We start from the raw sequence: 25,096 nt of genomic DNA, 5'->3' as shown, positions 1-25,096 counted from the left end.
TAATTAAAACCCATACATCTTTATATTATCAAGGATGACAGGTCCAAGGCCTTTTTCAATGTGGTGAAGGTGGAAGACGGCATATTGTTCATGTTGAAAAGTACGTGTCTGTGAACTGTGAAGTCAAATGAGCTGATTTACTTCATTAGGGTTCTTGCTATGACCTGTTTACAAAAGTTACAACGCTCCAATAATTGTTTTAAGCCTTTCCACAGGTCGTCCTGTATTTTAACTAATGGTCATCATTTCTATTGGTTCTGTTGACACTGTATTTACCTTTGTATTTGCGGATATCTGATATTACAGCAACATCTTAAAAACAACTTCCAATGGCTCGGAAACCCTAGATTCAAAGCTTGTGATCATCATCAAGACTGGTGCCTAGTGCTCATAAGACCAAGTTGACCTAAATTGACGGATTTTGTTAACAAATGACAGCAGTGATGATGAACTGCTAGTCAGAGACACATTAACTTCATAGCTGATTGTGAGACGGACATAACAGTCACTTGGGTTTAAAGGCTGAAGCAAACAATGTGAATCCAGTCTCAGCTCCAGACAGCGTCTCCTGACACGATTATAACTGTGCAGTATTGGCTCAGTTGCCCATTGCTTCGGGTGCGATGTGTTCTGTTTCTCAGCGACATGAAATCCACTTTGTCTGTGACAGCTGTGTGTGCTGTAAGACATGCTGCCCACACATAGCATGCTGCCCCACACAGTCACCCATGTTAGACAGGCTCCGACACACAGACATGTTGTGATATGAGAAGCCTGTAGCTCTAAAGACAAGTTAAGAAGTATGTCTGCACTCTTGAGTAAAACCACACATGCTCACAATAGCACATGGTCAAGATACACATGTTTCCATTTCAATAGCTGATAATTCAGACTTTTCGCCGAACAAACAAATCCTCATGTTTTAGATATATTGACATTATTTACAGTACTGTAATATTTAATATACCAACATGATGTTGTGGATGATCAGTGTAAATAACAACTTCCATTCTTTCTAGCCTCTATTGCCCTAGAGGGCTTGAAATTCATCTAATCTTAATTGTATCTTCATTAAAATTTTATTAAATTTTTTTAATCAAAACATTAGCACAAAATCTTTTTTTGTCATAGTGTTACGCCCTTGGCTTGTGTCTCCTTTCCCCACTAGAAAGGAGCAAGGATCTTCTCTTTCTTTATGTGTCTGTGACATTCAAAATCACAGGAGAGGCGTCAGGTGTTCAGGTGTTGCGCCTCTGCCACAGTTCAAGTCGGCCAAGATGTCAGATCATAGCCTCAGCAACACAGTTTTGTTCCAGTGTTTTATTTTATCAGGTAAAATAAAACACTCAGTAAGATACCTGCTTCCTGACAAAACATCAGTAAAAAGGTAGCAAAAAATCATTTAGCTAACGTTTTCATCTAAAGCAACTTCGAAATTACTGCAATGAACATCTATGTGTGGCCATTCGGGGTTCAGCATTTCGCCCGAGAACACTTGGGCATGGGTTGGGATTGGGTACTGACCTTCTGGTTGGAGGACGATCCTTACTGTTTTCTGATTTTTTGAGCAAGCAGTTGCTTGGAGGTAGCTGTCACAACTATTCAGTTTGTCATTTGCCAATTTGATCAAGGTCCTCTAAGGTCATACAAGCCCAACTCACTTAAAAGATTGGGAAGTATTTTTACAAACTGATATTTAAAATGCATTAGAATATGAGTATCTTTTGTTGCTGGCCCTGTATGTTTTGTTTGGTTGGGTAAAAGTCCAGGCAAAGTAGCGTTTTACGACCGACTAATTGAAAAGAATTTTTTTCAGCATAGATCCTTTCTATGAGGTGTCCAGAACAACATACTAAAAGTCCTAAGAAATCCTAGTTGAGGAAATATGTTTAATTCTCATCAATGTGTGCCAATAAGGCCAGGCAACAATACACCCCAAAAGGGCTATTTTTTTCCTTTACTCCTATCAAATGAAAACTTTACACAATGAAAGTAACCATGAAACGTAACATTTTTTGTATTACAAGTTTCTTTGAAAATGAATTTGAATATGCAAATGAGCTATACACTTATCGAATATGCCCCAAATACACCCAAATAGGCCTAATTCTTTCCTTTACTCCTACCACAATAAAACTTTACATAGTAAAAGTATTCATGAGAAGTAACTTTTTTTGTATTACAAGTTTATTATAATGTTGGCATGAATATGCTGGTAATTAACTGGTGATGTCCTTTTATGATGATCTGGTGATATATCAGGTCGGCATACTGTTCATGAAAAAGATCAGCTGACGTCATCTTGACAACAAGAGGGGGAATACAAAACTCAGCAGACACTGTGGCCAGCCGTCAAACTGGAATACTGTCTTTACTATCAAATGAAACTGAGGTGAACTGTGAAGCAAGTCACACTCTGGTCCCACAACAATCAAAAAGTTGATGGCATTAAAGTTGGCGAGTCTCAGCAGCCTCCAGTCTAGACAGTGGGGTTCCTTCATCAAAATTAACAATACAGCAGCAAATGCATTGGTTTCCTATCTTACTTGAACTGTGAAGCTATTGTGTCTAAGCTGGTTACTGAGGGTGTAAATCAACAGTTTCATCATGATACACTTTAATTCTTTGGACATCAACACGATATTTGCTGATTTAAAAAAATTGTGCCATGATGGCATTTGATACGATTCAGGGGCCTTAGATTGATATGAAATGTTATTATAAGCCCATTTCACACATTCAGTTCCATTTATAAAAACTCACAGAAAGCATAAAAAATATGATTTGGCAATTTTATTTAACTTCAGGCTTGACTTCAGCTCCATTTTAATTGTAATTTTTGATTATTTTGCAGCATTTCACTGTGGCAACTGGCCTTGCTCTCTTTCCTTGTTCTACCTTTTCTTTGTCCAAGGCTGTCCATTTGCAGGTAGAGCTTGTGTGTGTCGCTATGGAATGCCGCCAGTGTGGAGATGTCAATTTTGAAGTATGCATCCCCAGAAGGGGATGTGGTGGCGAGCTTTGCACGGCTCGTGAGGCATTCGGCTGGAAACCATGGAAAAATACCGGTTTACAGGTCAGAGTATGGAGAAGATAGCACTTAATCCTCGCGCCTCAATGGTCACTACACCACACAGGCATGTCAAAATAGGTGCACATGGACAATCAACGATGTCTCCATCCAGATGAATGAATCATTTTACTTTTACCGGTCACAATAGACACAGATGCAGAATCTGTGCTTAAGGGGCTTTGAAAGATTGATAGAATGTCACCTTTTAGCTGTCACATGTGTCGTCGGCCTGTGTAGTTGTGCTTTATATTGAGTTTCATTAAATGATGTCTTTTATCAATGCTACACTATGCACACTGAGTATGTACACGTTTTAGTCAAATTACACATTTTCCTTTTTTACGCCATCAATTATTTTCAGATGACCTGTGTGACTTTGATTCTAAACCGCTTCTAAAACTAACACTTGGTTACAGTTTATTTAATTTGCCTCTGTTAAGGAACAGCTGGCCGAGGTCTGTCCCCTCACTTTACAAATGCTCGTCGTTGAGTTTTACAGTATGGTGATCTCAGTATATTTTTGTTTGTGTTGGTGTGTCTGTGTGCAGAGGTGTGGACTCGAGTCACATGACTTGGACTCGAGTCAGACTCGAGTCATGAATTTGATGACTTTAGACTCGACTTGACAAAATGTAAAGAGACTTGCAACTCGACTTGGACTTGGACATCAATGACTCGTGACTTCACTTGGACTTGAGCCTTTTGACTTGATAAGACTTGCTCCTTTCCCCAAAACCCAAAGATTAAAAAGTATGTTATTAAGGAACGCTCTGTATCTTTCATTGTGTATGTGTGCGTCAGGGGTGTAAAGTAACGAAAGGCAAGGCAATTCTCACTGCAGTGGTAGATGCTGCATAGAGTGGATGACGTTCCCTAACGTGCACATTCAACATATGAAAACTGATCATAAAGTTCACTTTTCGCGAAAAATATGCGCGACATGCACAACACTGCACAGGGATCCACTGCGGAGGGGCTGCAGAGCCGCGGGTTGCAGACCACTGGCTACAGCGAAAGAGTGATTTGTTTACTGCTCCGCCATTAAAGAGAAGAGTCAAAACATTAGTTCGGCTATAATATTAGATCCGCCTCGCATTTTCTCCTCCTGGTCGCACCTGTTATGCCTCCGCGCCGCACCGATGGGGTGCACCACACAGAGAATCACTGCGCTACACAGGGGCGGCCCTAGCATATTTGGGGCTCTATGCAAGAGCCCCCCCCTCAACAAAAAAAGTTGAAAAACGGAATTGCAACTTTCAGACGGTATTTTGCCCAGTAAGACTGCATTTAATTTCAAATAAACACAACAACCGTCACAACGACATGGTGCAAGCATTCGTTTTAGACAGCGTCTCTCCTCAGGAGAAGGAAAACATTACGTAACGTTTCAGCTTGACCTCAGACAATATGAACGTGTTTGCCGTTCAAATTCATTATTTGTCATTAAGTTGCGTTTAGTTTTCTCATAAAAATGAACGCGTTCATGGACAACACTGCCTGAAACTCAGTAGCCTACTGGCCTACCTGCCTCGGCCGCCTGCGGGTGACTCTTCAGCTGTGCTGGATTGCTGTTCACTGCAAAGTGAACCAGGATGAGCTCAACGCACCTTGAAAATCAGCTGCTGCTCAAACTCAACAAGATGTTTGTAGACTAGTGCTCGAAAGATGGACCAAAGTTTAACCAAAAGTTTAAATATACAGTGGGACAGCGGCATTTTAACTTTTTATTTTAGCTGTCATGTGGTTCATGTCTTGACATGTCCTCCCAAAAGATTTTAAATGTTGTGTTGACATGTTAAATGTTTAATGTTTGACATGTTTAATGTCATTGCATTTAAATTTGTAAAGATCTCCTTTATTTAAAAATAACTGTTTTTGGATTGGATTTATGAGCCGTTGTCCTTTTTTGCACTGCATAGGAGCGGCTCCCGCAAGTTTTAATAAATAAATAAAGATTTTAAAAGCATACATGATCTGTGTAAATATATTATTACTCTGTGATCAAAAGGACTTGAAAGGACTCGAAACTCAAACTGCAGGACTTGGACTTGACTTGAGACTTGTCAGTCTTGACTTTGGACTTGACTCGGGACTTGCCTGTCTTGACTTGGGACTTGACTCGGGACTTGAGGGCAAAGACTTGAGACTTACTTGGGACTTGCAAAAAAATGACTTGGTCCCACCTCTGTCTGTGTGTGTGTTAGAGTGTGTTTGTAGTTGTAGAAGAAGCATGCAAATCCTTTATTAAAAGTACCAACACGGCAATGAAAAAAATGATCAATAATCCTACTGAAGGAAAAGTATAATTCACAAACTAACACAGACTGATGTTATACACAACATTCTTAGATTGTTAAAAATAATACATCAGAGTGTAAGAAATATTTCAATTGTTCAAACCTGGTGCTAGTATTGTCATTGATTTGGGTCACAGGGTAATTCTGAGGTTTCATAGGGAGTATATGAAGATGGATGATGTGTCTTCACTTCATTCAACCCAGAAACAAAGCCAAACTATCTGTGTGTCAAATACACACACTTGAGCAAACATGAATGTCTCAGCTGTCAATCATGACATTTTTAATAGCATGACATGACAGAAATCTTCGAGAAAACATTTGTATTTTAGATTGGTTTGGTCCATGTTCCAACTACAAACATGGAGATGCCTAGGTTTATGACCGCTACTACAACTGGCCTCCAGGGGTGATTCAGAGGCTTTGGATTCAGTCATGGCTCGTTTATAGTGCGTCAGCTTTCTTTATTCCAGCTTCCAAACAGACCTGCATTCGGTGTGTGTGTTTGTGTGTGTGTGTGTGTGTGTGTCATTGTCTGAGTGCCGACAGGTGCAGGAGTGAGAGCAGCGCTCCACCAGCTGCATCCCATCCTATAATCACGACTCGGCCTCTACCACCTTTTTAGATTGCAGGAGTTGCTCACTACAATCAGTCTGTGGACAAGTCTGGGTGCCATTCAAACCAGATTGAACCTGTTCTCCACTTCTCCTTGGGACGTTTGGGGGCTCCTCCTGTCCGTCCTGCTCCTCTGCTCGGCCCAGTCCCTGCTCTCTGCCCTTCTCTCACCTGTACATCTGTATAGAATGTCCTTAGAGACATAATTACCAAACACAGTTTATCAGACCATCCGTCAATATTTTGCATTGGTGCAGTAAGAGGCCTCTTTTATTTTGCCACTGTATGGTACAGTTATGGATCAATAACTAGCACAGTCACAGTGCAAATGCAAAGATTTGTGTTTCCCTCCCAGAGGATTCAAGCAGCTACGACTTAATTTCAATTTTGTGACAGTGAAATCTCATCAGGCAGTCACTCTGATTTCCCAGAATGCCACCACAGCTTCAATCACCAACTGCAAAACACTTCACACTTTGATTCCTTCATCAGAGTCAAGGAAGCCTTGATCCCCTGTTGACGCATTAAACAAGACAATTTAATAATTTTTAATTCAATTTTACATCCAAGTCCATATTTCTTCTATCAGGAGCGAGCATTTATATATATATATACAGAATATATATGTGTATGTGTTGATGAGTACATATGAACTGGATTTGTAACACTAAATAAGTGTTAATTAAACCATTTATGTATTGAAAAGCTTTTAAAATCAAGACTTGTAGTTTAGAGTTACATGTTCATAGTTTGTTTTAACTGAGATCAGCATTTCCATTCAACCTTTATTGTAACTATACATTGAGGTAGCAGAATGCAGAAAATCTACAAATATTTCAAGAAACCAAGAAATACAAAAGAGTAAAATTTGCCAAATAGCAAATAAGGACAGATAAAAAAAAGTTAAGTTTCTCTAAAGATGAAATTTAGTTGAGTCCCAGATTGTTCTTAGTTTTTTCCATGTTTCAGGTGCATGATGGGAAAAACTGATGGGATTATCTAACCTCAGTAAACACAGTTGCCTACCTTCAGCTTCATGAACCTCAGTTTGTCCAGTCAACGTGCAGAAAAGCACCACCCACTGACCAATCAATTCTCTTGGAAAATAGCATCACCATTCGTAGAAGATCCCGTGGAGTTCGGTGTGGATTGTGAGAGGATCTCTTAAAAGGGCAGGAGTTTCAGACACCAGCAAACCCCCTTTTGACCTTCTGACTATTTTTTTGTGTGAATTGCCCTCATTATTGCAGAGGGCCGGCTCCTCAGCAGGAGTGCCCTCCTGTGTAGGAGGCCCCCTCCTGTCTTCTTCATTTCTTTTTTTTCTCTTTTGGCTTCAGTAACGTCAAAGGCATTTCTTTGTGCTATTGTATCGGACCTCATGCTACAGGACTTTTTTTTATCTTTTTAGGGGACTGAGGCAAAATATTGTCCGCCAGGCACCTCCACAGGTGTGTAGTTTGGGAACAGCAAGACACTGCTGTTAAACACTAAAGTCACGCAGTCTTCCACCAAGTGTCCTTACCAGTAGTTTTTGCATCATTCTTCATATTAATTTTTTTATAATTATGGTCTGATCTACCTGTTCCCTTATGCTGAACGGCGATATTTTAAGCCTACTGAATTAACAAATACACATAGGATTTAACTCAATTCACATTAGAGACAGTGTCTTTCGAAGTGGCTGACTTTCATGGGCTGCATTGACTACAGAGGCTGAACCAAAATGAGATGTTCAGGAACACATGGATTCCATGAATTGTGTCATTAGCTTGTCCGTCCCTTGCAGCTGACACCAAGCACTGGTGTGTACCATCTATTACCAGATATTCATCTAAGCAGAACAATGATACTTTCATTTTGTTTGGAAAACGATTAGTCATCAAAGCCAAATGAATCCTGGAATAGGTTGCCCCCAGGAGGCAGGATGCAGCCCCTTCCTTGAGACACAGCTACAGATGAAATGATTTTTGGGTCCATCTGTGGTGTCTCATGGTCACCTCATCAAGCTCAACTCGAGAACCGAGCTTTACTACCACTCATCTCCAGATTGTTCAGCCTGTTCAGTGGTACCTTCTCTCTGGGCCGCTCAGTATTTTCCTCATGTTAATTCCCGATGTTCTTTGCTGTGCCTGTCACTATACTGCTCATTTACCTGGATCTAGTATGCCTTTGCCAGTTCACCAGCCATGCCATGCATCATTTCACGCTACTGCAATCCCACTCATCCCACCACCTGCCAGACTCCACCATTCCATCCACACTACAGTCTGCCTACGCCTCACCATCTCGCCAAGTATCTCCCTTCACCAAAAACAGACCACCAATCAATTTTGTTCACTTTTATTGACAGTGTCTGCTTGTGGAAAAATCTCACCATTACAGTTTGCTCTCAATGTTAAAAATAGGATACTCTGCAGCCAGTAGACTTCTCCATGTTTGGGTACATGCCTGCTTGTATTGTGGCTTGGCAAAGACAACTATGATTAAAGCCTGAGCTTCTGCAGCTGGCAGCAAAGGAGTTTAATTTCTTGCTTGGTGTGGTCGAACCCCATACAACCGAGCAGACAGCGAAATGAGAGCGGCCATTTCCACAAGAGATCGCTGCTTCGCTCTTTGACCCTGTGATTCTAAGTATATCAAAGCAGCAAGTGAATTGAGCTTTTGTTCATCGATGTGTTTCTGTATATTGACTACTTTAATTATCATGTAGTTTAACAATGTATACATATTACTGTTCTTATAATGTATAAACATTAATGTATAATGTCAGTCTCTGTCAGTAATTTACTGCTCCTCTCTAAGTCTTTGTCATTCGTGCTGCGCACTGCCTTCCACTTGCAGCCAAATAGTGCAAGCCCCACCAGCTCTCCATACATTGTCTAATTTTACTAATTCTGTTGTTTTTACCCATCCTGAAATTACGAATGTGTGTGTTTGTGTCAGCGTTAGAGAGTGAGAGAGGGGAAGAGAGCGAGCGGGACAAGCAGATGAATGTGCGTGCAGCTATGAAGAAGGATTTTACTCATTTAGAAAAGTATTGATCATTATCTGGTGTTGATACTGTGGCGTCATTTCAAGTTTAAACTTGAATTTGTCAGAGGCGTCAGCGCAGGCGGTTTGTGTTTGTATGTTCAACTGCTTAAAGTGATCATTTAAGCTTGAGTACAAATATTTCAACTTGAGTGTTGGACGCATTTGAGGCATCAAATTTGCATCTAGACTTTGTATGTAATCTCGACGCGTGAATGATCTGCAGTTCGTTATGAACACACCATTACAGCTGAAAGAGCAGGTGCAACTGTTGGCGAGGCTCATTTGTCTAACAACTCACAGGAGGAGGCAGAACATAGCATAGTGTACTGGGTGGTGTTTCAGGTGTTGTAGGTTCGTGGGAGCAGTGACCGTTCAAATGAGTCTGATTGAACCTCCTGCTCTTGTGTCATTCTGTGAGCAGGATGACACATCGAACTGGGGGAGAGGTGAAACAACCTCAATGTGCATCACAGTTGTACTGAAATATAAAATTATGTTAAATATTCTGAACATTAACAATGTAATATATTTTACGACTTAATAACTTAATGTTTGAATGTTAAATTTTAAGTGGCTCCTACGGAAACTTAACCAAGGTGTACTACTAAAAAATGTTCTGTTGTACAATGCACAGTCACTATGTATAAGTCTTGGGTCCCGCACCACTAAATTTAAAGTAGTTTATAATACTTTTGTTTATTGTTGCTTAAGAATGTGTTACTTGCAGTGGTCTCACATGGACGATGCACAATAGGTTTATAAAATCCATGACCATGAGGAAACCTTGTTGCCAAGGCGTCCGGGAGAACTGACTAAGAAGAGGTAAAAAATCGGATTATATATCAGATGGGCCACATAACCAGATTACCACAAGGATTACAACCTCAGCCAAGTAGTTATTTTGACATTGCTGTTTGTGTCTCCATTAGCAGGATTATGCAAAAACCTACTCACCTGATTTTATTGAATCCTAGTGGAAGGCCGGGGTATAAGCCAAGAAAGAACCCACTGCCTTTTGGCACAGATCTGGTCAAAGGGATCAAAGATTATTTATCACCTTTTAGCCTTCTTCACATAAAGGTGAATCTGGCCTGTTTAAGGGACTGATAACGATAGAAAAACTCATTTGGTGCTGTTCCAAATGAAAATCTGGATAGTGAATTTAAATGCTGAGCCTTGGCGGAGGTACACGCTCTACTGAGTGCCCTTCTGCTTATTTATAGGATTACTGGTTCAAGTTCAAGATTCCTATTTGAATGCACAACAGCATGTGAATCCGTGAGCTTGTGAGTGTGGATGTGTGTGTGTGCATCCATGTGATGGTGGGAAAGAGCGAGGATACGTGAGGCTAATTCCGTACAGCCGGATTGTAGGGTTACAGGGGTTAGAAAATAAATTAACTCTATTTACTTTAATTAACTTAAGGCCTCTCCATCTCTCTTTCTCGCTCACGCACACAAGCAGAAGTAAAAAAAGACTCTGACTGCCTGTCTTACCCCTGAACTAATTTACATTAGCAGTTTTCCCCGATTTTTCATATTCATTTTACAGATTCATATCAACAGTCGGAGACTCCTCAGTCGACTGAGATTTTTCTATTAGAGCATATTGATCTACACTGCACTACATCAGGGCGTCCTGTCCCCTTGGCGAACATGTGTGGAAAACTCGGCTTGGTTACAAAATTATGTCAACGTTGCGGTTACCCGGTACATCCTGTCACACCATGTTAAATACATCTTGCAGTTCAGTAAAGGATTGCCTGAATAAATTGTCCAAAAAAAACAATATTGTTGAATATTCGTCTTTAGCCAAATCCGATTTGATAAAAGGGTATATCTCTAAACTTAACTCAATGAAATGATGCATTTATTTTTTGATTTAGTGGGATTACTTACTAATGTGTATTCATATAAACATCTAAATTCAAAGAAAAACTCTCCTTATGATGCTACAACTTGCCTGAGTATCATCGAGTTTCAAAGTTAACCTGCTAATAACAAATTTAGCGTACTTCTAGTTATACCGGTTTTAAAAGTTGTGCGTGATTATAATAATTCATCCACAGCTAACTCACTGACTCGATGGAAACATTAAAATTAGGGATGTCCGATATTGACTTTTTTCCGATATCCGATAGCCGATATTCTCCAAATTCTTAATTTCCGATACCGATTTTAACCGATATGGTATACCGATATACATATGCAGGCGTTTTTTCCCCCAGGCTAATTTTAGGTCCCATCACATTATTTTCTGCCATACATTGTCTATAAAAAAATAAGGAAACTACTTCAACTTATGGAAAAGTTCCATATTTATTAACATTTTGTCAACAGATTGGATCATCATACTTTTCCTGAGATCATCCTGACAATGCCCATTACAACTAGGACAAATCTGATTTCTTCACAAATTGTAAAAAAACAAAACAACAACATTGTTGTCCTGTACAACTTCATACAGCATTTAAAGTAAACATGTGTAGTGTAGGACAGCCTACTGAAAACAAATTTCTATGAGGTACAACAAACAACACTTTTGGAATGAGGTAAAGTGCACACAAAGGAAATAAAAGTGCAAAGACATAGCCTGGAGACAGACTCAGTCCTTAGCCCATTACTTGGACTAATACAGTATTTGTCAATTTAAAATATAAACTGGGCTCAATCAGCCCTGCTAAACATGAGCAAAAACACAACCTGTAATATTAATGTGGTGTGCAATAAAAACAAGAAAGGCACACAGTTCAGTTCAAACCTTCCAGAGTAGTAAACAAAGTTCTCCTTTTGTCCAGAAAATGATGCTGAAAGATTGATGGGCCATATGTAACTGTCCATAACTTGGCTAAAACAATCATTACAAATATAAACCGTTTCTTTCTGCCCTCTCTTTCATAATGAATAACAAAAAATGTGCAAATAAAAAAGGCACAAAACTAAAAACAGCTTCAGTTGAAAGAAGCAAACATAAATTAGAGTGCAACGACTTAAAGTGCTCTAATTCTCATCCTCGTACTACTGTTTAAGAGGGAGATTTTTCTGAATGAAAATAAGCATCTCAGCATTGTCGCAATGTATACGATTCCTCTTCTCGTCGATGACATGCGAGACAGCACTGAACAGCCGTTCGCTGTCTACACTGGTGCAGGGTGCAGTGAGGTACTTGCGTGCTACACGGGCAAGAGCAGGGAAGCGGGCCTGGTTGCTCTTCCAGTAGCTCAAAGGGCATTCTTTCTTGAGGATGAGGACTTCTCCCAGGTATGTATGCACCTAAAGAAAAAGTAAACACAAAAATAGAATTTTCTATTAACTATTCTTCAAAGCACTGACAGACAAATGTTTGTTTTTCTTCATCTAATGTACACTTCAATATGAAGCAGAATGAAAATAGTTTATTATTTACTCACCTGTGAAGCTGTTTCGCCTGTAGTTGCTTGAGTGATGATATCATTCTCTCCCAGGATTTCTTGGTACATGTCCTGCAGGCTTTCATTTCGGGCCTTCTTAGGTGGTGGGTTCCCGTCCTCCTGTCTTGGGTTCCCGTCCTCCTGTCTTGGGTTCCTTTCCTCTTGTCTTGGGTCCCCGTCCTCCTGGCTTGGGTCATCTGCACTGGCACCAGCAGTCTCTTCCTGCTGATCGTTACCACCACCAGCCATTTCATCCACAACACTCAGCAGCATATTCAGTGCTTCCCCCTTCTTGTCTGAGTCAAAATACCGATCTTTGTAACGAGCATCAACCAAGGTTGCAATGGCATACAGTGGTTCACTTTGAACACCATTAAAGCGATTACAGACAGCTTCGAGTAGAGTACGTTTGGCCGTTTGCACACCCTTGTCTGACTCATCAACCCTGGCCAGCAGCTGTGTGAGGGACATCACAGCAGGGATGACATCTGCAGCAGTGGCCTCCGCAGAGCTGATGTCTTTGGTAAGTTGTTCAAATGGTTCCAGGAGGTTGGTCATCTTCTCCAGAATCCCCCACTGAGTTGCATTCAATGTTGCTGGGAGTTCATAATCTGCAGCATATGCACTCAATGCTCTCTTCTGCTCCACCAGTCTCTGCATCATATAATAGGTGGAATTCCACCTAGTGGATACATCCTGTTGCAGCTTTTTCACAGGCATGTTGAGTTCTTTTTGTATGTCTTCAAAACGACTGCAAGCCAGTGGTGAGTGTTTGAAGTGGCCTATCACACGTCTACCCACAGCCAGAGCATCTGCTATGTTGCGTTGAGACAGGGCACCTCCGTTCACTGCCAGCTGCAAGGTGTGTGCCATGCAGGGCAGACTTAGCACACCAAACTCCGACGTAGCTTTAGCCATGTTGCGTGCGTTGTCCCGAACTATTACATGCACCCTCTCCTTGGAGATTTTCCATGTTTCAAACATCTTTTCAAAGGCACATGTGATCGCTTGTGCCGTGTGAGACCCACGGCACTCTTGAGAATGAAGCACAGTCTTGACGAGCTTAAAGTCCGGGTCCAGCCATTGAGCCGTCAAGCTCAGCATGCTAACCTGGCTAACGCTTGAAGACCAGATATCTGTCGTGAAGCTAATGGCTACAGCATCAGAAATTAGCTTCTCGACGTGTTCATAAACAACACTGTACAACTCGGGGAGGCAAACATCAGAGAAATACTTGCGACTGGGCATGGCAAAGCGCGGCTCGAGGAACTCCACAAGTTTGCTGAATCCGGCGTCTTGCGCGATTGAAAACGGCTGATTATCCAGTGCAATGCACTCCATGATTTTTTGGCTGATAGCTTTCGCTCTCGGGTGTTCCTTGTTGTATTTCATTTTTTTTTCTGCTGACTGTTTGAGCGACAGTTGCGTTGTTTTCTGCAGGGAGTCCTTTCCTCGTTGTTGTTTTGCCTTACTTTGCTGCAAAAACGCTTCGTGTGCCTCGGGGTGGTTCTTCTTAATGTGACAGATTAAATTCGAAGTGTTGAATGACGAAGCCTTGCTCCCCCCTCGCATGACATGCGCCTCACAATCTTTACAAACCGCAAATCTGCTATCCGCAGGTGAAACGTTAAAAAAATTCCAGACCGCAGACATTTTGTGAAGCAACTAGCGGGCAACCTGTTAGCCACACTAACCACACTCTTCTGTTGTTGTTTTGGTTCCAGGTGCGGTTTGATGATGTCATCAATTGCGCGCCGGTAAATGTCTGGACCCAACAAGCAGCAGCGGCAGCACAACCCAGGCATTATAATCGGTTTTCATTATCGGTGGAAAATCCGATAACGATATGAACAGATATTAAAAAAATAGGCTAATATCGGCCGATATTATCGGCCGACCGATATTATCGGACATCCCTAATTAAAATTCCCCAACTTTAAAACCCCCAAAGCTCCAAGATTATGGTAACTTTAAGCCCAAAACTTAAAGGGATAATCAGGAGACCTTTCATTGAAATAAATGTCCGCAGAGTCACTATCTCTTGCTGAGATAACCCAGTGGTGAGTGAGCCAGTGGCCTAATGATCAAAGTATTTTAATGTTAAATATTTGCAGTATTCTAAGCTGGTTTCTGTGGTGACAATTTTGTTAGGATGCCTCTAATGCAAACTGAACACTTCCTACTGCTGCAGCTTCGCATTAGAAACATTTAACTGACAACATAAGTTTACTCTATTATTAAGCTGTCACAGGAAATGCAGTGTTGGTCAGTGAGCTCAGCAGTTAATGCTAATCAGACAAAAACAAATCAGACAAAACAAGTTGCAGATATTTTTTTGAATATTCCAGTGAGTGATTTAGGAAGAAGGAGCAGTGAGATAAAGAGCTGCAGGCAACAGACTGCCAAGTAGAACTTATCAGTAAGGTATTGACTCTTCCCTGTGTCCTGCTTTCTGCACCCCTGTGCTGTGTGAAGCTTGAAATCAGATCAGACTGATGTGTGAGTTGTAGGAGTCAAGAAACGACACCTCCAGTTGATACCATCCTAGAATAAATTGTACAAATGTGTAAAAAAAAAGAGAGAAGCTCAAGTATGATTATCCTCCAGATTTAAATGGTACAAAGTAGGGTTCTCTAAAAGTGAGGAATTATAGATGTAACCAAATTCACTCATATTAATACTGTGTTTCTATAAGTAGTTGTCCAGGCCTTCATTTACCTCAAGTGCACAAGATAACAAGCTTGTTCTGGACGCAGGCCTTTATTTCTAATTCCCTTGGTTTGGTTCAGTATAATTGGTCAGAGTTTAATGTGAAGCCTTGTTTTGATATGCTCCAGTTTACCTTGTTAAAGTGACTGCATTACACTTTTAATACAAACTCTGACTCTTTCAAAATAAAGGCCCTCTAGCCTCCTTCTTAAGAGGCCTCTTTCTTTATAAACTGAAACATTAGCATGCATATCGAATGCAACAACGGCATGCACTGCATGAAAAGAAGCGTTTGTGTCAATCTGTGTCGCAGAGAAGTGTTGGCACATCCTTCGGTTAACGACTTTCACACGTATCTGCAGGCAGCAAAGGAAACGCTCAGGGTTCCTGCAGTTGTCAAGCCTGTGAGCTGTTGAGATTTGACCCCCCTGCTCCAACGCCTAGAGGACGCTTTCACATGCAAATGACAATGCTCTGAGCTTCACAAATGCAAATCAGTTTCCCTGAGAGCAGATAACACCTTTGTGTAAGAGGCACCAACAAACTATCTGGCTGAGTAAACCAGGCTTAAAATAAATATTAAACCTGAAATTTTAAATTGTTCTTAAGTAGGTAAGTGTGCTATAATGAATTATATTGTATACCACGAACAAAGGTCAATGCAGTCAAAAGAAATGAAACAATGCACTTTATTTCAAATTTTTATTGTCATCCAAAACAATCCTAAATCTCAACAACTGTACAGAGTGGCATGATTACAGTCACTTTTTCAATTGTGCTGGTTAAATGCACAGAGGAAGTGTTAACCACACCTCTACCAGCAAATAAATGATGCTGGGTATGGTCATCTGTGTCCTGTAAGCTCCAAACTTCTACTGGCTTTCCATAAAAATATCTGTCCTCCCAAAATACTGGCATTAAATTCACATGTCAATGGCAAACTAAGCTGTTCCATGAATTATAAATGGTACCTTTTCACCACTACTTTCAAAATTGCTATGAAACATTCATTGATTTAATGATTTATTTTTTCAGTGTAATATTTAATCCCCCATGGACTGCACAGTGACAAAACACAGCAGCCGGCTGTTTGGCTACAACATACATCTCCACTCAGTTTGATTATTATTTTAAATATAAAGAAGACACAATATAGAGCTTAAATTCCTTCATAGTTTGAACTTCAATTGTCTAATTGTTGTTATTAAACTTTCTCAGTATTCCATTAAAACAGTCAACACTTTTATCCAAAGCGACTTAAAATAAGTGCATTCAACTATAAGGTTACGAACACAGAACAGCAAGAATCATGTGTGTAAATTTACTAAACACCAGAAAAAATAAACCTGGCCTCAGTCACAGTCATCCCATATGAAGTAACCGCTGCTCACGTCACCCGCTCGCGTCATCAGCTGATGGACTCGTCCAATCAGAGCCTCGTAAACGCCGTGCAGCAGCGTCGACTGTCCCGCAGACAGGAAGCGGGTCGTGTTTAGCTTGTCCCGTACGAGTGACTCTGTCTTCGGGGTCAATAACTTGCTGAAGTCGACACAACGCTGTTCCCTGGAGGAGAAGATGAGTGCGTGTGGAGGCAGAGCCGCGGGCCCGGTGTGGACGAGTCGAGGCGGAGAAGACGGGCGCACAGTCCCTGAGTTACGGTGAGAGCTAAGCTAGAGACGCCATGCTAACCACTAAGCTAACCCTACATCTGAAAAGCATGTCCGCCACTTTGGGATAGCGAGAAAGTTGCTAAAATACGAATACAGCATCGAGTGTTGGAGCAGATCTAGTGCATGTGTAAATATTTATGAATTACTTAGATGTAACAGTTTGTTCTCGTTAAGTTTTTTCATCAACGTGACTTTTTTCTCTTATGTTTTCACAGCCTCAGCCCCCCCCCACACACACAAACAAAGAGGCGTTAGGCTGAGACGCTGAAAGTCCGGATTTAAAGTGCAGAAAATTAAGCCATTGAATGTAAGTAACTGTTTATGAATTGTTTTGGTGTTTTTTTGCTGTGGATCTTCCAACAGTGATGCAGCGCGGCTATTTCCGTTTATTAATAATAAACTCATGTTACATGTGTTGTTTTCCAGCTGCCTGTCCATGACGTAGTAAGACACACTGTGAGCCAGTATGATCCGACCAGACCTTACATCAGCATTGAGGAGTTGTCGGAGAAGAAAGAGGGTAAGGTTATATTCATTAAATAATTTTCCAGTTACATGTAAAGGTGTATGTTGTCATTGAACTGTGCTAATTTTACTGAATGTGTTTACAGCTGATTGAAGCGGGACAGATGACATGGATCCATCCTTCCACAGCCAGGAGCGCACCGACCTGTGTGCCACACTTCATATAAGACTGGAAGCTACACTGATCTCACAGCTACACACCACAGACGTCTACACACTGGAGAAGATTCAGACAGAGTCCCACAAAGAAGTCATGACCCAGAGGCTGCAGAGAAATATTTCAAGCCTCATCTGAGTTTTTGTACAATATTTTTGCTGTATGTAAATAAAGCTTACCTGTAACATCAAGCATCACATGAATGTTTAGTTTTAATTAACTGCAGTGCTTTTGGTAAAGGCTTACTTATAAATAATAATAAATATTACTATATACATTTTTATTATTAATATTGTGTGGGAGGGGCTTACCCCACGTGCGGAATGCTGTGACCCCACGTGTGCACTGCAATGACCCATAAGGTGACCAATAGCAACACTTCTACCAGCCAATCACGAGAGACATTAGTTTCAAGGGTCTGTGGTTTCCTCCAATGGTGAGTAGAGAGAGGTTCTAGCCAGCGGCTGGACTCCCATTCATATGCTAATTAGATCACACGTCGCGATCGGTCCGCAAGGCTCAGGAGCCCCCCCGCGGCTCTCTCCTTTGTTCTCCATATCCCCCTTAAGGTCCGCAAACGCCGATAGACCCACCTTGTCTTCACTGGCGAACGCCGAGGTAACATCATGGAAACAGTTGGTTTCAGCAGGGGATTAGGCCTGTCCGAAGAGGTTCACACTGACAATAATACTGCTTTTCGTCTAGTGATGGGACACAAAGAATAGATGATCATGAATGAACATATTAATAAAATATTAGTTAGTGACGTTCTTTCTGCTAAGCTAGGCTAGTTTTATATTTGGCTTACAGTTTTATGACAGTGTTGTTGTGCAGTTGTGATAATGTATGAGCTAGCACAACACAAAATAAGACTGTGATGGACTGATGAGTAATTGAGACTCACACACACACGCACACACACACACACTCACATGGATGTAATGTGTCAGGTGGTTATAATCTGTTGTTTGGCTTTGACCTGCTGTTGAGGTCAAGCAACTGAGAAATGTTTGTCCTGAAGGTATTAACTGCATTAACAGCTATACTGAGAACACATGGTGCCGCTATCATGTTTGGCACCATGTCTGTGTGTGTGTGTGTGTGTGTTTTTGTGTGTGTGTGTGTGTGTGTGTGTGTTCTCCTTTCCATCTTCAGCTCCTTAAAGGGTCAACTCTGTCCAAACCGCAGTCTCCGGATCTTAAGACGTAGTGTGTGTGTGTGTGCTCCTTTCAATGTACAGCTCCTTAAAGGGTCAACTCTGTCCAAACCACAGTTGGTTAGGACTTTAAGACACTCCTGTGTGAGTGTGTGTGCACACTTGCATTTATGATGAACTTGGCTTAGTTTCCCAGCATGTGCAGGTTAGTAGGGTTATGCCGTCTGTTCTTAAGCTGTCATTTGTTAGTGGTAAACAACTTTACAGGGTGATGTGGGAACAAACTGAAGCACCTGTGGGTGAAAACAAGGCCAGATGAGCCAGTGCTGGTAACTTCCACTGTTTACCGCACACCGCACGACCACAAATGTAAAATCTTCCCAGTGAAAAACAGGTGCTGGATTCTGGTCTGTTAAATATAGATTACGAAGGCAACTCCTCTCCCAGAATACAGGATGAAACCGGGAGATCCCAAACTTAAACCAGAGGTGTCATTGGGTAACAAATTTTACCTGAGAAAGGATCCCATAGTCATTTTCCCCCCAAAAAATTTGCATTTTCTATTCTCCCTAACTATCCTCCAAAATTAACATGCAGGTGAATCAACACCCTTCTAAAAAAATTTCAGCATAAAACAAAGGGCTATAAATTAATTTCTTGAAGGAGAATTTATTGCAGGACTTTTGTGTGCCACACTAACAAGTGCAAGTGTGAGCGTTATGGGCTCTTCACGTATTTACCTGCACCTGCATCATCATCTATAGAGTGTTTACCTGCACTTGTATTTGTTTCTGTATTTGTTTCTGTTGTCAGACAAAGAAAGCTCACAAAGCTAAATAAGGAAGGGAAACTCAAGCATTATGCATTGCCTTGTTAATGAAAGGTGCTATATACAATGTTCTGTGTTCAGTTCCCAGAATTCCTTGGTGGGAGTGATTGTTTATCGGACTAACGGGGGGGGGGAAGCAGTGATTCTCCATTTAGGCCTTTCCTTAACTATAATAATCAAACTCATAAAACTTGGAAAGGACAGACTGAGAAAAGTAAAGAAAACATTTTAAAGCTCAAAGGAAAACTTTAAATGGAAATACTGTCCTTCCGAAACCAGGAAAGGTGAACAACAAACCAAAGTACAAGAAATGCAAGCTGTGATTTCAGATGCATATCAAATTTCTTTGCATTTCACATTAAAACTCTGTCCTATTTTTGAACTGCACTAATTTAGGTAGCTGTTTTTGTTGGCTGGTCTGTGATTATCCCCTGCAGTCACCACAAATGTTGCCATTGTCATTTGTTTCCTTGTAACTTGAATTTAATTATCAAAGTTAGTGATATATTTCATCCCCACAGGTCAGTGGACATTATTTATTGATATTGTATACATCCAGGCATCTTGGTTCACCAGTCAGTTGGCTTTTCCGTCTCCCTCAGTTGCACTACACCACTCTTATCCTTCCTGTTTTTTCTAAGCTCGCAGAGTGGTTTGTTCCTGTTCACAAATCTAGTCAAAACTTTGGAAAGTCTCCAACTGTCACAGAAGTTAGATAATCCCTCTAAAATCATCCTGGGTCCTGTCACAGTGTCCACAAAGCCAGTTTCCATTCGCTGTCGACTGCTCTCTATCACTGACGCTGTGGGGGGCTAAGCTGACACACACACACACACACCATCATCATCTCTGCTCAGGGCAATCTGTTATGCTTGTTAGCCTGAGAACATGCGAAACTGATGTCTACCCCGTTTTCCTGCGAGTGTGTATAGTTGTGTGAGTGTGTGTCTGTGGCCTCCAGAAGCAGAACCACTGCAGCTCCACATGCTATAGATCAGATTCCTGCTCACTTGTCTTAAATGGTGGCCTGCAGCTGCTTAACAGCACTAAAAGGAGGAGAATCAGTCACTGAATAAGTGACGTAGATCCACTGAGGCCAACTACAAGACCTTCACGGCCCACGAAGGAGGCGGCCTTAGTGGGCTGCGTCGACTGCCACGGTGTAACGGTAATGAGACTGTTTGGTTTATGGGGGATTTCCGTTATTTCCCATCGCCAGCTTGTCCCGCCATGTCCGCTGTCACCTAGCAACAGAGCTGCAGTTGGACACAATGAAAGGCCCCCTGGTTTATTAACAAGTGTTCTATCCGCTGTTTAATTGAGCTGAAGCCTGCTACTTGATTCAGGAAGGACCATTTCATTTAGGGGGGACTTTTGCCGGAAATATGTGGACCATTGCATTGTGAAAACATTATGACTTCATCAGGCCAATGGTGGCACTCACTACTCTGCATGACCACATCGAGTCACGTGTATGTACCGAGCTTTGTCCCCATTCAGGGGCTGCCTCATTTTGAGGATGCAGTCTATACTTCCCACATAGGATTTTTGGAATATGCATTACCAGCTTGTTCCTCCCTACAAGTTGTAGTTGGACCCCACAAGGTGCCTTCTTTAACATGTGGAGTGTTAACTGTTTTGATGAGTTGAAGCATGGTAAAAAACAGTAACCAACAGATGTCTCATCGCTTGCTGGCGCCATAGTTTCTTTTGAAAAAGAGTTTGTCACCAAAGTGCAATGAATCCCGGTGTACGTCGGCCCTGAGAAGGATCCACCTGTTGGAGCCTCGGTTTCTCTGGGATGAAAGGATTCCGTATTTGGAGGAGCTTTCGAAAATGGAACAGCTTTGTTTTTCCCATATCACGCAATGGGTCTTTAAAATAAGGATTCAGCTTGTATGTCTGTGAGCTTCCCAGGTGTGTTTCTGTGTTTTCTCCTGCTTCATTCATTAGAGCCGTAATATCATCACATTGACAACCCATCTGGATCAGTGCCTCTGATCCCACCGTCACACACGTCGAAGGCTGTGATTATACTTGCATCCTGTATTTCCCCAACCAAGTCAAAGCTCCATCTGAACCTCCTTTAATGAATCCATGCAGTTTTGGTTAAATTTTATGATCAACAATGTTTTTCATTAATTCTATAGAGAACTTGTTGACTATTCTTATGTTGGTGCTTTGTGCTACCAATGTTCCAGACCTCTGATATTATATAGAAATCATATATTGACCTGTTACTGAAAAGGTCTGAGCTTTTCTTGTGTAAAGTTAAATAAAATGGTAAGCCTTAGTTAATATTCATGGTGGGATACCTGCCAAAGTCTTTATGACAGAGCTTTGTAAAAGCTTGTCTCTCTTGAAAGACTAAGAGAGGTTGTGCAAGGCCAAGGAGGGAACAGGGATTTCTTACCTGCGTGACATTTCCCTCCAAACTCCCAAAACTTTACAGAGCAGTTTTGGAACGTCTGAAATTAAAAAAGGTGAAATATAATGTAGTGACACACCCGACTCCCTAATGTGCTCTGGAATTAATATTTAAGACTGAATGACAAAACAAACATTCATCAAATTTGACATTCACAAAATTTACATTTGACAACTATAAATTATCGTTAGACATATGAATCTTTTGTATACGTTTTAATGACAGGAACAAGTTCAGGAAGAAAAACATAGCCCTCTCCATCACACACACACACACACACACACACACACACACCACACACCACACACAACACACAACACACACGTAACAAAAAGGCAATTTAATTGCAGCAGGCAGGGCAGGAATCTAAAGGGGCTGAAAAATAAATGTGAGTACTGCCTTCTCTCACAGGATCTCTCTCTCTCTCTCACACACACAGAAAGAAAGCGAAGACACACACACCACCTTTCATGGCTCATCAGTTTACAGAATGCTGAGTGCTGCACACAGCACAGTAATAAAGAATCATTTACAATCATTTATTATCTCTAGCTCTCTGTGTGTCTCTCTCTGCGGACCAACATGTCTTTCTATTCATCTTGGTGCCCCCCTTCCTTTCCTTTCTCATGTTCATCCTCTCTGTTAACAATTTACATCTATGTGTTTGTTTTTATTTTATCTTTTTGTGGTCACCCTTTTCCCCAACATTCTCCGTCCTCCATTTTACACCTCCCCCCAGGCGCTGTCTCATTTTAGGCCTAAATGGAGTTATCTTAATGGAAACATGCAGGACGTTTGAGTGCCAGCCTGCGGCAGTGAGCTTATTGGAATGATGCTTCAACAGGGACAAAAAGCTGTGACTGGCTATATTTAAATGCATGCAAATAATATGATTTTAAATAAATCAAGGCAGTAATTTACAGTGGTATCGATGGAACCAAGAGCTAAATAGAGCACAGTTAATTCAAAAAGAGGAGCCAGAAGAAGTGATTGGATGAGATTGCCTTGGGTATTGGTTTTTGACTATGCACAAACATTAATATAACCCTTATCTCTATGTTCATATAAAGAGATGTACAAACTAGTTTTGAATGTCTTGCTGAATGTCACTTGCAGCCATTTAGATGGAATGCGACATAGGACAGAGGTTATTGGATGTTTATTTGCTGTAATTTTAGGACCAGAGTGAATGTCAATATTGGATGACTCAATAGCAGCAGTTCAGTGGGCCACCGGGGATGGTAATGGTGTTCAGGCAATCATTTGGTTCTTTCACTTTTTGGGTTCGGACTGAAATATAATATCGCTCGTTAGTTGGTTTGTTCGGTGAACACTTTGGTGACAGGTATTCATGAACCCCAGTGAAAGATGCTTGCTGACTTTAGAGATCAACTGATCACCAGCAAGTCATAGTTGTCACTTATCCAGTGCATATCTAAGCATCTACTTTATGGATTATCACAATATGGTACAGAAAAGAATGGTTCCCAGATGTTGAAAACTAATGATTTTGGGGATCCCTTAACTTCCCTGCTATCACCACCATGAGGATGACATCAGTGTTAATAACTGAACTACGGAGTATGTTTGAATGCTAGGCATTGCATTTATTTTAAAGAATCTCTGTGCCTAAGAATGCTTAGCACTAGGGTTTTAGAGCGCGAGTGCTAGAACCGACACTTGCAGACTCACAGAACTGCTAGTGGGTTTCAAGTTGTTTCACGTTATGAACCAATGTTTGACAATAAAAGGCATTCTAAGAAAATCGAATATTCACATTCCATATAATCTGGTTGAAATCCATATAGATCTTTTAAGCCATTGAAGATCCAGCCATGAAAAAAGTATACATCAGGCAAGAAAGTTAATTAAGAAGTTGGGCAGTCAATTGACATTTAATTTCAAGTAAATTAATAGATTTAAAACAAACTACCATCATTGACTCACCTATATTGCCTTGCAAAGTGAAATACTACATCCATTGTATCATCTAATAATACCCTCATCACCACCAGCTAGACTTCGAAGAAGTTTCCTTCATATTCTAGGAACCTAATTCATATGATCGATTCGATGCTGTTCTACTTCCTGTCGTGGTCTAAGTGCCAAAGTCTGTTCCTAATGTTCCAATAAATTGAATTTGTTCTAATCTTCCCTCTCTCTCTTCAGTTTCTCCTGCTTGAAATGTATGTAAACTTGCCCCTGTAGGGAAAGTGGTTTCATACTTTATCACAAGTACATGGCACAAACAAAAAGCCCTATGCACTTACCCTGCTTGATAAAAAAAATGCAAAGCATACACTTAAAATGGGCATGAAGAATCACATTTTAACACAATTTTGTGGGAGACTGGGCTTCTTTTTTACACTGTACACTCAATGCTACACCTGTTCACTTCTATGCTGCACTCTGGATTTGCAATCAGGCCTGAATGCATGATGAAGGCACTTATTAAGCCATCTGCTTGGTTTTCCTTTACACAGTTACACACGTTGCTGCACAGCCGGGCTGTAAGCTGTCATTTAACATCACAAGTAATTGAAAAAAACCTCTGCAGGTTGTCAGGTCATCATTACTACATGCTACTGCAGTTAAATCATTAGTTCTAACAGGCTCTGACATGCATTTTGTTCCCACAATTTTTGATTGACGGTGTAATGTTTTTTTGTAATGCTATAGAGCAGGGGTCTTCAACGTTTTTCAGGCCAAGGACTCCCAAACTGGTGGTGAGATGGAGCAGGGACCCCATAGTACACTGCTCAAAAAAATTTAAGGAACACTTTCTTATCAGGGTATGGCATGAATTCAATTGCACTTTTTTGATAATTATCTGGTCAGTTAAGTAGCAGAGGGGGTTGTAAATCAGTTTCAGCTGCATTGGCGTTGATGGAATTAACAACAGATGCACTAGAGGGGCAACAATGAGACGACCCCCAAAATAGGAGTGGTTTTGCATGTGGAGGCCATTTCAAGTTTCTCCCTCTTAATCACTTCGACTGGTTTTCCATTAGTGTTGGCTTTAGCTAGAGTCATTATCTCGACTGGGAGCATGAGGCGATTTCTTAACCCTACAGAAGTTGCACAGATTGTCCAACTCCTCCAGGATGGCACATCCATGCGTGCTGTTGCAAGGAGATTTGATGTGTCTCCCAGCATAATCTCCAGAACATGGAGGAGATTCCAGGAGACAGGCAG

The 25,096-nt window shown here is 41.1% G+C and overlaps 1 protein-coding gene and 1 long non-coding RNA gene across 2 annotated transcripts in view; one reads left to right on the top strand and one right to left on the bottom strand.

The window, feature by feature from the left end:
• Positions 1-13,768, bottom strand: part of LOC133015692 (zinc finger BED domain-containing protein 4-like) — a 48,011-nt gene extending 34,243 nt beyond the window's left edge. Inside the window, exons 1-2 of the mRNA XM_061082957.1 lie at positions 12,428-13,768; positions 12,101-12,290 (exon numbers count right to left, since the gene is read on the bottom strand). Coding sequence (XP_060938940.1) covers positions 12,101-12,290; positions 12,428-13,768 — 1,531 coding nt within the window. The remainder of the gene's footprint in view (positions 1-12,100; positions 12,291-12,427) is intronic.
• A 2,929-nt stretch (positions 13,769-16,697) lies between these two features.
• Positions 16,698-17,257, top strand: LOC133016089 (uncharacterized). Its single transcript, XR_009681552.1, has 3 exons — positions 16,698-16,794; positions 17,022-17,113; positions 17,233-17,257. It is a non-coding gene; the product is annotated as an uncharacterized LOC133016089 (long non-coding RNA).
• Positions 17,258-25,096: the final 7,839 nt, after the last annotated feature.

The sequence above is a fragment of the Limanda limanda genome, chromosome 12 (genome assembly GCF_963576545.1).
Source record: "Limanda limanda chromosome 12, fLimLim1.1, whole genome shotgun sequence".
NCBI lineage: Eukaryota > Metazoa > Chordata > Actinopteri > Pleuronectiformes > Pleuronectidae > Limanda > Limanda limanda.
The sequence above is the reverse complement of the archived record's forward strand: the minus strand, read 5'-3'. Positions and strand labels throughout refer to the sequence as shown.